Below are 14304 nucleotides of genomic sequence, written 5' to 3' on the forward strand. Positions count from 1 at the left end.
AAATTTTTTTTTTTGGTACTTTAGCTGACTTACGTTTTATTGGATATTGTGATACAAGAACTATTTCCCGAGCTCAATAAGGTAACGGAGAAGCAGCAGTTTTATTCTTAATGTTTTTAATGATATGCTGACATCTTAATTAGGGATACAAAAATAAAGGAAACCCTTGTGGCTATGGTCCTTTTAAAAATAAACAGCCTTAATAAATGACTCCTTATATTTTCTTTTTTCAACATGGTTAGACATAGAATTGGTTTTGTGGGGATAGGAAAGGAATAGCCTGTGTTTGACTTTGTTCCTTCCTAATTATAAGCAGATAGGAACATTATACCCTGCAGAATCTTTCCGGAGGAAGGTGTAAGTTTAAATCCTAGCACTAGAAAGTTCCAGGTGCTTTAGGCTATCCTCTGTCTGTAACACTGAAGGCTATATAAGTTAGACTTGAGTGTTTTGGGGCAGTTGAGCTTACATGAACCCAAGAGTACAAAATGAGTTGGAATTGGAGAACGGTAATAATATTATTGTATTGAATCTGGAGGGGATATATATAGATATATCTATATATATCTATATATATCTATATATATCTTTCTTAGGTTAGGATAATTATACAATGGAATCATTAGGCACTTCACAAATGAACCCTGTTTTGTTGTCTTCTATTAAGTAGATTTATTTCTACTTTTAGGTACAAAAAGAAGTTACCTCTGTGACTTCCTGGATGTAAGCATTTGGATTTGGGAAAGAATACCAGATAGATAACAAATTTCTGCTGTGCTTGTGTAGTATTTTCTTTTACTTTTGTATATTCTTGTATATATCATGTAATCCAGTGTCTGAAATTTTGATTTTTTGTTTTAATAAAGACTAACACAAACTTAATAATGGTCACAAGTGATTGGGTTTCATAGTCTTTCATTTTTTTTTAAACCCGTTTTCCAAATTTTATTCATCTTTCTTTTGTTATTGCCATTTTTAAAGAGATAATTTATAATCCTCTTAGGGCAAATGGATAAAACCAATACTCTTTGTATTCTATCACTTTGAAAATATTTATGTTTAGTATGGAGAAACAGGAGTAAGATCTGTTTTGCTTTCTTACTTAGAGTTAATACATTTTAGTAGATTTTTTTTCTTCTTACTCCTATTTTCTATTAGTTAACTACATGCCTATAAAGAAGACATTCTTTATGAGTTTTTCATAAGAAACAAAGGACTACTCCTTACTCTTTTTTGGATTGACAAGTTATAGCCCTTTTTAAGTGTGAACACTGACTACTTACAGATGTTTGTGATTGTGGGGTTGCAGTTGCATTTTATTGAATGAATATAGTAGCCATATTCCAAAATCTTATGTAAACAGTTTAGTCAAGTAGATTTTTGGTTTATGTCTGTTGTCTCTCCACACGGAAAATAATTGTATTTCTTGAGGAAAGTTAATTTAAAATTTTAGAGTCAATGTTCAGAATTGTACTCACAATTCCCTCACACGCTCTACTTTTCTCCTTGAAACAAATTTGTCTTCCAAGATTGAGAGTTTTGTATTTGCTAACTGGTTGTAGCATTCATTTAGAATACACTTACTGAGTTTCAGCTATGTATTAGATACTAAGCTAGGTAATATGAAACTAAATACAATTTAGAAATTAACCTATTTAATACTATTCACTTATTTTTTTCCAAGGTATTAAAAAAATGGTTATTAGGTATTACAGTTTTTGAAAAGGTTTTGTTAGTAGTTTTTTTTAATATTTTTAATTGCTTGAAAATTCTAGAATATATATGAGTTTCTGTGAATCAGTGCTTTAATACCAAGCCTTAAACATTTACTAATTTCTCAGGGATAGGTAGAAGATGAATCAGGTTAACTCTTCACATTTAAATCCATAGCATTTTAAACACTGTTATTTCAAATGTCATGGTAAACTGGAAAAATAAAATATTTTACAGCCCTTTTTATGCCATTCTTACCTACTGTCCTATAAATTGTGATATTCTCTTTATTTAGATGAGAAAAATGTTGTTAGGAGTGCATCATTCTGCATGGGCTGCCATAATGAAATACCACAGACTGGGTGGCTTAAACAACAAATTTATTTCTCACAGTTCTGGAGGGTAGAAGTCCAAGATGAGGTGCCGACAAAAGCTAAGCGGGGTCGGGGTGCCTGGGTGGCTCAGTGGGTTAAAGCCGCTGCTTTCGGCTCAGGTCATGATCCCAGCATCCTGGGATCGAGCCCCACATCGGGCTCTCTGCTCAGCAGGGAGCCTGCTTCCTCCCTTCTCTCTCCGCCTGTCTCTCTGCCTACTTGTGATCTCTGTCAAATAAATAAATAAAATCTTTAAAAAAAAAAAAAAAAGCTAAGCGGGGTCGGGCCTGGTTAGTACTTGGATGGGAGGTGCCGACAAGGTAGGTTTCATTCTGAGGCCTCTTCTTTTGGTTTGCAGTTGGCCACCTTCTCACATGTGCCCCTGACCTCTTTGTGTAGGTGTGAGGGAAGGGAGAAGGAGATCTCTCTCTCTCCTTCTTATAAGGCCACCAATCCTATTGGATTAGGGATCCACTCTTATGATCTCATTTAACCTTGATTACCTCCTAAATGACCCATCTCCAAATATGGAGAATTTTTGTGTTAAAGCAGTTTTGGGCTTCAACATTTGAGTTTTTTTTTTTTTTTAAAGATTTTATTAATTTATTTGTGAGAGAGAGCATGAGCGGGGAGAGAGGCAGAGAGAGAAGAAGAAAGAAGGGGAGAAGCAGAATCCCTGAGGAGCTAGGAGCCCAACATGGGACTCAATCACAGGACTCCAGGATCATGACCAGAGCTGAAGGCAGATGCTTAATGGAACCACCCAGGTGCTCCCAACATAAGAATTTTAGGAGGATACAATTCAATTAATAGCAGTGGGTGAGCTCTTATTTAAAGAAAATGTGATGTGTAAAAATCTACACATATATATTTAAATAGAAAACTGCTGGAGGAGTCAAGATGGCGGAGAAGTAGCAGTCTGAGACAACATCGGGTAGCAGGAGATCAGCTAGATAGCTTATCAAACCATTGCAAACACCTACAAATCCAATGGGAAATCGAAGAGAAGAAGAGCAACAATTCTAGAAACTGAAAATCGATCACTTTGTGAAAGGTAGGACCTGCGGAGAAGTGAATCCAAAGTGACGGGAAGAGAGACCGTGGGGGGAGGCGCCCGCTCCCGGCAAGCGGAGGAGCAACGGAGCACTAAATCGGGACTTTTAAAAGTCTGCTCCACGGAGGGACATCGCTCCAGAGGCTAAACCGGGGGGAAGCCCAGGCGGGGACAGTGTAACCCCAGGTCCTGCGGGGTCACAGAAGGATAGGGGGTGTCTGAGTGCCGCAGAGCTCGCAGGTATTAGAGCGGGGAAGCCGGCTACAGCGACAAAGCCGAGGAGTGAGCTCTCAGCCCGGGGTTACGTTGTGCCGGTTGTGCGTGGGCTGGGTGGGCTCGGAGTGTGGCCGGAGGCCACGGAGACAGAAGCGACCGGTGCATTTCTCCAAGTGCCAGCAATTGACTGTTTTCCTCCAGGTGCGACCGGAGGCCAGGGAGGCGGGCGTGGTTGGGTGCTTTTCTCTGAGGGCGCACTGAGGAGTGGGACCCTAAGCTCTCGGCTCCTCCGGGCCGGAGATTGGGAGACCGCCATCTTCATTCCCGTCCTCTGGAACTCTACGGAAAGCACTCAGGGAACAAAAGCTCCCGAAAGCAAACCCGAACGGATTACTTAGCACGGCCCCTGGCAAGGGCGGTGCAATTCCGCCTGTGGCAAAGACACTTGAGAATCACTACAACAGGCCCCTCCCCCAGAAGATCAAGAAACCCAGCCAAGACCAACTTCACTCACTAAGAACAGCGGAATTCTAGTGCTCGCTTTGGCAGCACATATACTAAGAACAGCAGAATTCTAGAGGAGGAGAAAGCAAATCATACTTGAACAAAATGACAAGGCAGAAAAACTCACCACAAAAAAAAGAACAAGAGGCAGTACTGAAGGCTGGGGACCTAATCAGTACAGACATTGGTAATATGACAGATCTAGAGTTCAGAATGACGATTCTCAAGGTTCTAGCTGGGCTCGAAAAAGACATAGAAGATATTAGAGAAACCCTCTCCGGAGAGATAAAAGCCCTTTCTGGAAAAATAAAAGAACTAAAATCTAACCAAGTTGAAATAAAAAAACTATTAATGAGGTGCAATCAAAAATAGAAGCTCTTCTTCCCTATGACCCTGCAATTGCACTACTGGGTATTTACCCCAAAGATACAGATGTAGTGAAAAGAAGGGCCATCTGTACCCCAATGTTTATAGCAGCAATGGCCACGGTCGCCAAACTGTGGAAAGAACCAAGATGCCCTTCAACGGATGAATGGATAAGGAAGATGTGGTCCATATACACTATGGAGTATTATGCCTCCATCAGAAAGGACAAATACCCAACTTTTGTAGCAACATGGACAGGACTGGAAGAGATTATGCTGAGTGAAATAAGTCAAACAGAGAGAGTCAAGTATCATATGGTTTCACTTATTTGTGGAGCATAACAAATAATATAGAGGACAAGGGTAGATGGAGAGGAGAAGGGAGTTGAGGGAAATTGGAAGGGGAGGTGAACCATGAGAGACTATGGACTCTGAAAAACAACCTGAGGGTTTTGAAGGGGTGGGGGGTGGGAGGTTGGGGGAACCAGCTAGTGGGTATTAGGGAGGGCACAGATTGCATGGAGCACTGGGTGTGGTGAAAAAACAATGAATACTGTTACGCTGAAAATAAATTAAAAAAAATCACACACACACACACACACACACACACACAAATAGAAGCTCTTATTGCTAGGATAAATGAGGCAGAAGAAAGAATTAGTGACATAGAAGACCAAATGACAGAGAATAAAGAAGCTGAGCAAAAGAGAGACAAACAAATACTGGACCACGAGGAGAGAATTCGAGAGATAAGCGACACCATAAGACGACACAACATTAGAATAATTGGGATTCCAGAAGAAGAAAGAGAGAGGGGAGCAGAAGGTATATTGGAGACAATTATTGGAGAGAATTTCCCTAATATGGCAAAGGGAACAAACATCAAAATCCAGGAAATGCTAAGAACGCCCCTCAAAATCAGTAAAAATAAGTCCACACCTCGTCACCTGATAGTAAAATTTATAAGTCTTAGTGACAAAGAGAAAATCCTGAAAGCAGCCCGGGAAAAGAAGTCTGTAACATACAAGGGTAAAGACATTAGATTGACAGCAGACCTATCCACAGAGACCTGGCAGGTCAGAAAGAACTGGCATGATATATTCAGAGCACTAAATGAGAAAAACATGCAGCCAAGAATACTATATCTGGCTAGGCTATCATTGAAAATAGAAGGAAAGATAAAGAGCTTCCAGGACAAACAAAAGCTGAAGGAATTTGCAAACACCAAACCAGCTCTACAGGAAATATTGAAAGGGGTCCTCTAAGCAAAGAGAGACCCTAAAAGTAGCAGATCAGAAAGAAACAGACAATATACAGTAACAGTCACCTTACAGGCAATACAATGGCACTAGATTCATATCTCTCAATAGGTACCCTGAATGTCAATGGGCTCAATGCCCAAATCAAAAGACACAGGGTATCAGAATGGATTAAAAAAAAACAAAACCCATCAATATGCTGCCTACAAGAAACTCATTTTAGACCCAAGGACACCTCCAGATTTAAAGTGAGGGGGTGGAAAACAATGTACCATGCTAATGGACATCAGAAGAAAGCTGGGGTGGCAATCCTTATATCAGATCAATTAGATTTTAAGCCAAAGACTATAATAAGAGATGAGGAAGGACACTATATCATACTCAAAGGGTCTGTCCAACAAGAAGACCTAACAATCTTAAGTATCTATGCCCCTAACATGGGAGCAGCCAACTATATAAACCAATTAATAACAAAATCAAAGAAATACGTTGACAGTAATACAATAATAGCAGGGGACTTTAACACTCCCCTCACTGAAATGGACAGATCATCTAAGCAAAAGATCAACAAGGAAATAAAGGCCTTAAATGACACACTGGACCAGATGGACATCACAGATCTATTCAGAACATTCCATCCCAAAGCAACAGAATACACATTCTTCTCTAGTGCACATGGAACATTCTCCAGAATAGACCACATCCTGGATCATAAATCAGGTCTCAACTGGTATCAAAAGATTGGGATCATTCCCTGCATGTTTACAGACCACAATGCTCTGAAGCTCGAGCTCAATCACAAGAGGAAATTTGGAAAGAATGCAAATACATGGAGACTAAACAGCATCCTTCTAAAAAATGAATGGGTCAACCAGAAAATTAAAGAAGAATTGAAAAAATTCATAGAAACAAATGATAATGAAAACACAACGGTTCAAAATCTGTGGGACAGAACAAAGGCAGTCCTGAGAGGAAAATATATAGCGGTACAAGCCTTTCTCAAGAAACCAGAAAGGTCTCAAATACACAACCTAACCCTACACCTAAAGGAGCTGGAGAAAGAACAGCAAAGAAAGCCTAAACCCAGCAGGAGAAGAGAAATCATAAAGATCAGAGCAGAAATTAATGAAATAGAAACTAAAAAAACAATAGAACAAATCAACGAAACTAGGAGCTGGTTCATTGAAAGAATTAATAAGATTGACAAACCCCTGGCCAGACTTATCAAAAAGAAAAGAGAAAGGACCCAAATCAATAAAATCATGAATGAAAGAGGAGAGATTACAACCAACACCAAAGAAATACAAACAATTATAAGCACATACTATGAGCAACTCTACGCCAACAAATTTGACAATCTGGAATAAATGGATACATTTCTAGAGACATATAAACTACCACAACTGAACCAGAAAGAAATAGAAAGCCTGAACAGACCCATAACCAATAAGGAGATTGAAACAGTCATCAAAAATCTCCAAACAAACAAAAGTCCAGGACCAGATGGCTTCCCAGGGGAATTCTACCAAACATTTAAAGAAGAATTAATTCCTATTCTCTTGAAACTGTTCCAAAAAATAGAAATGGAAGGAAAACTTCCAAACTCATTCTATGAGGCCAGCATCGCCTTGATCCCAAAACCAGACAAGGATCCCATCAAAAAAGAGAATTACAGACCAGTATCCTTGATGAACACAGATGCGAAAATTCTCACCAAAATACTGGCCAATAGGATCCAACAGTACATTAAAAGGATTATTCACCACGACCAAGTGATATTTATTCCAGGGCTGCAAGGTTTGTTCAACATCCGCAAATCCATCAATGTGATACAATACATTAATAAAAGAAAGAATAAGAACCGTATGATACTCTCAATAGATGCTGAAAAAGCATTTGACAAAGTGCAGCATCCCTTCCTGATTAAAACTCTGCAAAGTGTAGGGATAGAGGGCACATACCTCAATATTATCAAAGCCATCTATGAAAAACCCACCGCAAATATCATTCTCAATGGAGAAAAACTGAAAGCTTTTCCGCTAAGGTCAGGAACACGGCAAGGATGTCCATTATCACCACTGCTGTTCAACATAGTACTAGAAGTCCTAGCCTCAGCAATCAGACAACAAAAAGAAATTAAAGGCATCCAAATTGGCAAAAAAGAAGTCAAACTGTCACTCTTTGCAGATGATATGATACTATATGTGGAAAACCCAAAAGACTCCACTCCAAAACTGCTAGAACTTGTACAGGAATTCAGTTAAGTGTCAGGATATGAAGTCAATGCACAGAAATCGGTTGCATTTCTTTACACTAACAACAAGACAGAAGAAAGAGAAATTGAGGAGTCAGTCCCATTTGCAATTGCACCCAAAACCATAAGATACCTAGGAATAAATCTAACCAAAGAGGCAAAGAATCTACACTCAGAAAACTATAAATTACTCATGAAAGAAATTGAGGAAGACACAAAGAAATAGAAAAATATTCCATGCTCATGGATTGGAAAAACAAATATTGTGAAAATGTCTATGCTACCTAAAGCAATCTACACATTTAATGCAATCCCTATCAAAATCCCATCCATTTTTTTTAAAGAAATAGAACAAATAATCCTAAAATTTATATGGAACCAGAAAAGACCTCGAATAGCCAAAGGAATATTGAAAAAGAAAGCCAAAGTTGGTGGCATCACAATTCCGGACTTCAAGCTCTATTACAAAGCTGTCATCATCAAGACAGTATGGTACTGGCACAAAAACAGACATATAGATCAATGGAACAGAATAGAGAGCCCAGTAATAGACCCTCAACTCTATGGTCAACTAATCTTCGACAAAGCAGGAAAGAATGTTCAGTGGAAAAAAGACAGCCTCTTAAACAAATGGTGCTGGGAAAATTGGACAGCCACATGCAGAAAAATGAAATTGGACTATTTCCTTACACCACACACAAAAATAGACTCAAAATGGATGAAGGACCTCAATGTGAGAAAAGAATCCATCAAAATCCTTGAGGAGAACGCAGGGAGCAACCTCTTTGACCTCAACTGCAGCAACTTCTTCCTAGGAACATCGCCAAAGGCAACAGAAGCAAGGGCAAAAATGAACTATTGGGACTTCATCAAGATCAAAAGCTTTTGTACAGCAAAGGAAAGAGTTAACAAAACCAAAAGACAACTGACAGAATGGGAGAAGATATTTGTAAACGACATATCAGATAAAGGGCTAGTATCCAAAATCTAGAAAGAGCTTATCAAACTCAATACCCAAAGAACAAATAATCCAATCAAAAAATGGGCAGAGGACATGAACAGACATTTCTGCAAAGAAGACATCCAGATGGCCAACAGACACATGAAAAAATGCTCCACATCACTCGGCATCAGGGAAATACAAATCAAAACCACAATGAGATACCACCCCACACCAGTCAGAATGGCTAAAATTAACAAGTCAAGAAATGACAGATGCTGGCGAGGATGCGGAGAGAGGGGAACCCCCCTACACTATTGGTGGGAATGCAAGCTGGTGCAACCACTCTGGAAAACAGTGTGGAGGTTCCTCAAAAAACTGAAAATAGAGCTACCCTATGACCCAGCGATTGCACTACTGGGTATATATCCTAAAGATACAAACGTGGTGCTCCGAAGGGGCCCGTGCACCCGAATGTTTATAGCAGCAATGTCCACAATAGCCAAACTATGGAAAGAACCTAGATGTCCATCAACAGATGAATTGATAAAGAAGAAGTGGTATATATACACAATGGAATACTATGCAGTCATCAAAAGAAATGAAATCTTGCCATTTGCGACGATGTGGATGGAACTAGAGGGTATTATGCTGAGCGAAATAAGTCAATCGGAGAAAGACACCTATCATATGATCTCTTTGATATGAGGAAGTGGAGATGCAACGTGGGGGGTTTGGGGCAGGTAGGAAAAGAAAAAATGAAAGAAGATGGGATTGGGAGGGAGACAAACCATAAAAGACTCAATCTCAAAAAACAGATTGAGGGTTGCTGGGGGGAGGGGTGATGGGAGAGGGTGGTGGGGATATGGACATTGGGGAGGGTATGGGCTATGATGAGTGCTGTGAAGGTTGTAAACCTGGCAATTCACAGACCTGTACCCCTGGGGATAAAAATACATTATATGTTTATTAAAATAAATTAATTAAAAAAAATAAAAATAAAGAGATGGAGAACATGGTGAAAAAAAAAAGAAAACTGCCAAATCTTCCAAATATATGTCTGTATATTTATTTGCATGTTTTTAGTACTATGATAATTATAACTTATGATATAAAAAAATTACACATACAAAAGTAATCATTCACATTATAAAAGAAAAAGGAACTAGATGCAGTCTCTGTCAGCCAGGCATTTTATATACATTATCACATTTTATTCTATTATTATTTTTTAAATTTTTATTTATTTTTAAAATTTCAGTGTTCCAGAATTCATTGTTTATGCACCACACCCAGTGCTCCATGCAATAGGTGCCCTCCTTAGTACCCACCAGCAGGCTCATCTAACCCCTCCTCTCCCTCCCCTCCAAAACCTGCAGTTAGTTCCTCAGAGTCCACAGTCTCTCGTGGTTAATCTCCCCCTCCAATTTCCCCCAACTCCCTTCTCCTCTCCGTCTTCCCATTCCTCCATGTTATTCCTTATGCTCCACAAGTAAGCGAAACCTTATGATAATTGACTCTCTCTGCTTGACTTATTTCACTCAGCATGATCTCTTCCAGTCCCAGCCATGTTGATACAAAAGTTGGGTATTCATCCTTTCTGATGGAGGCATAGTACTCCATTGTATATATGGACTACTTCTTTATCCATTCGTCCATTGAAGGGCATCTTGGTTCTTTCCAGAGCTTGGTGATTTTGGCCATTGCTGCTGTGAACGTTGGGGTACAGATGGCCCTTCTTTTCACTACATCTGTATCTTTGGAGTAAATACCCAGTAGTGCAATTGCAGGGTCATAAGGTAGCTCTATTTTTAATTTCTTAAGGAATCTCCAACTGTTTTCCAAAGTGGCTGTACCAACTTGTATTCCTACCAACAGTGTAAGAGTGTTCCCCTTTCTCCACATCCTCTCCAACACTTGCTGTGTACTGTCTTGATAATTTTGGCCATTCTAACTGGTGTAAGGTAGTATCTCAATGTGGTTTTGGTTTGAATCTCCCTGATGGCTAGTGATGATGAACATTTTTTCATATGTCTGTTAGCCATTTGTATGTCTTCTTTGGAGAAGTGTCTGTTCATGTCTTCTGTCCATTTTTTGACATGATTATCTGTTTTGTGTGTGTTGAGTTTGAGGAGTTCTGTATAGATCTTGGATATCAGCCCTTTATATTTAGCATCCATCACAGTAATTGTGAGATGATACTATTTCTATATTATCTGTAAGGATATTAAAGCCAGAGAGAGTAGTGAAGTTAGAATTCAAGCTCAGATTTGTTTATCATCTTCATGTGCTCATTAGTGTTGCCCCATAAAAGAAGCTTTTATTTCCAAAAGTAGGCACTCTTTGGATCCTTCTTAAAAAGTATGTTCTCCAGTCATTTCAAGTATTTACTTTGTACATTACTTTCTCTCCATCTTTTTTTTTTTTTAATTTATTTATTTGTTAGAGAGCGAGCACAGGCAGACAGAGTGGCAGGCAGAGGCAGAGGGAGAAGCAGGCTCCCTGCCAAGCAAGGAGCCCGATGTGGGACTCGATCCCAGGACGCCAGGATCATGACCTGAGCCGAAGGCAGCCGCTCAACCAACTGAGCCACCCAGGCGTCCCACTTTCTCTCCATCTTTATGTGTGTCCTCTAGTACATGAGCTTCACATTTTGAAATGTGTTTGTCGAAACAACTATCAGTGTTTCTGGTTGAGGGGATAAAATAAAAAATAGATGGAAAGATGTTTTCAGATTTAAAAGGACATTATAAAATTGTGCTTTCTATATAATCATTTATAGATTCCCGAAGATTCTGAGAAATGATTGAAAGCAAGCACTTAATTTATCATTTATTGACTTACTAAAAACCACTTGATTTTACAATAGAAATATAAATAGAAGTCTAATTTGCCACTTTTCTTAGGAGACTGTGTAATGATGTATATACAAGTTGTAATTTCAGATATAGTCAACATTAGCATAATGATTGAGTTAAATGAAGGGATGAAAAAATGAATAGGTCTTGCTAGTTCACTGTATTCCCTTTCAGGTCTGCTTTCTGTAATGTATCCAGTAATCTCTTCGACAGTGCTGGATATACAGAGGAGAAATCTTTAACCTGAGGCCCATGAGTTCCAGGGAAAAATAGTTTATTATTTTTTTTTCTTAATTTGATATTTACGGTTTTTTTCTGCCAAACACTTCAGGTAATGGTTGTGTATTTCATTGACACCCTATTTACTTAAATCAGTGACAGGCAGGATTTGGCCCTCAGGCTATACTTTGCTAATCCCTGATGTAGAAGAACAAAAGAGGGAAGAAAAGGAATACTGTTAGAAAAATTATAATTACCTTCATATTAGGGAACAGGGGAATTGAATCTTTGGAGAAAGGCAACTATCTTTTTTTAAATTTAAATTCAATTTAATTAACATGTAGTTGTTACTGGCTTCAGAGGTAGAATTTAATGATTCATCAGTTGCATATAACAACCAGTGCTCATTCCATCAAGTGCCCTTCTTCATGCCCATCACCCAGTTATCCCACCCCCTATCTACCTCCCCTCCAGCAACCCTGTTTGTTTCCTATAGTTAAGAGTCTCTTATGGTTTGTCTCCCTCTCTGATTTTGTCTTATTTTTCCTTCCCTTCCATTATGTTCATTTGTTTTGTTTCTTACATTCCACATGTGAGTGAAATCATATGATACTTGTCTTTCTCTGACAGACTTCACTCAGCATGATACTTTCTGGTTCCATCCACGTCATTGCAAATGGCAAGATTTCATTCTTTTTGATGGCTGGGCAATACTCCATTGTGTATATATATACATATACCACATCTTCTTTATTCATTCATCAGTTGATGGATGTCTGGGCTCTTTCCATAGTTTGGCTATTGTGGACATTGCTGCTATAAACATTGGGTGCAGGTGCCCCTTCAGAATACTATGTTTGTATCCTTTGGATAAATCCCTAGTAGTACAATTCCTAGGCCATAAGGTAGCTCTATTTTTAATTTTCTGAGGAGCCTCCATACTGTTTTCCAGAGTGGCTATATCAGTTTGCATTCCCACCAACAGTGTGAGAGGGTTCTGCTTTCTCTATAGCCTCACCAATATCTTTCCTGACTTGTTAATTTTAGGCATCCTGACCAATGTGATACTACTGTGGTTTTGATTTTTATTTCCCTGATGCCAAATGATGCTGAGCATTTTTTTTTTAATGTGGCTGTTGGCCATTTGTATGTCCTCTTTAGAGAAATGTCTATTCATGTCTTCTGCCCATTTCTTGACTGTATTTTTTTCGGGGGGGGGGGGAATCACCTCCTTTTGACTACATCAGATAAGAAAATTGGTGCCTTTTGATTTGTTATACCTGAGCCAAATTAGCTTCCAAAATGTATCCTGTTTTACCAATACAAAAATAACATTTATTATAATCTTTCATTTGCAAAATGTGTAAGTCACAGAAGCTGCTGGTTGCTGCAGGGTTGCCCCAGCTGATTGTATGTATTGTGCCAGGGGACTATTAAAGGGATGAACTCTGTCCCCTGAAAAGATGGCAGGGCTTTGGTCCTAGTCCCCAGTGCCTGTGAACGTGACCTTATTTAGAAATAATGTTTTGCAGGTGACCAAAATGAAGTCATTATAGTGGGCCTAATCCAGTATGACTTTGTCCCAATAAAAGGGGATAGAGGGGCACCTGGATGATGCAGTCAGTTAAGCATCCAACTCTTGGCTTCAGCTCCAGCTGTGAACTCAGAGTCATGAGATCAGGCCCTGCGTCAGGCTCTGTGCTCATCAGGGAGTCTGCTTGAGATTCTGACTTACCCTCTCTCTCTGCCCATCCTGCTTGTGCTTTCTCTCTTGCTCTCTCAGATTAAATAGATAAATCCAGAGAAAAAATGAGGAGGGGGGGCGTGGAGGCAGACATACTGAAGGAAAGGGATCTAAAAACATGGAGAAAATACCACGTATAAGGCAAGGAATGCCTGAGTCCACCAGAAGCTGGGAGAGGCTTGGAATAGATTCTCCACCACAGTCTTCAGAAGGAAACAACCCTGCCAACTTGATCTTAGACTCCTAACCTCCAGAATGGTGAGATGATAAATTTCTGTTGTTTAAGCCATCCAGATTGTGTCAGTTTATTACAGCAATCCCGAGTAATAAATCAGGAACCTTTCCTAATTTTGACAAACGTAGCCATATATCCATGGGACTGCATAGACCTTGAGGGAGCAACTTTTTCCAATGGACAACTACTGGCAGCCTCAACTCTCTTCTAAGAAATCAGCTTATTCTTTGTTGCAAACTGCTGCAGGCAGCTTTGCCACAAAATAGATTTAATGTATTCAGTTGATCAGTGTGTAACAGTTGGTTTATTGTGTTATCAGTATGCTTGAAGATTCTTAGATGTACAACCAGTTCAGATAAATTAAAATCCCCAACATTGTCTAGCTTGATCATTTTCATTTTTAGTAAACAACTACAGGCCTCAAAACAGTTTCTACATTAGATTCTGTGCCTGAAAGCCAGAAAATGTAACAATAGTATTACTTAAAATACCCTTTATTTACTGTGTTCTTTTACCTAAAAATTGTGCGCATTTTTCATGTATTTTGTTTGAGAAAGGGGATAGGGAGG

The 14304-nt window shown here is 39.2% G+C and overlaps 1 protein-coding gene across 3 annotated transcripts in view; it reads left to right on the forward strand.

The window, feature by feature from the left end:
• SNX14 (sorting nexin 14) overlaps positions 1–898 on the forward strand; it is an 87928-nt gene extending 87030 nt beyond the window's left edge. For all 3 annotated transcript variants that reach the window (XM_080805588.1, XM_080805589.1, XM_080805590.1), the window contains 2 exons: positions 25–81; positions 689–898. In XM_080805588.1, the coding sequence (XP_080661714.1) occupies positions 25–81; positions 689–727 (96 nt within the window). In that variant the 3' untranslated portion in view covers positions 728–898. The remainder of the gene's footprint in view (positions 1–24; positions 82–688) is intronic.
• Positions 899–14304: the final 13406 nt, after the last annotated feature.

The sequence above is a fragment of the Martes martes genome (genome assembly GCF_963455335.1).
Source record: "Martes martes genome assembly, chromosome: 6".
NCBI lineage: Eukaryota > Metazoa > Chordata > Mammalia > Carnivora > Mustelidae > Martes > Martes martes.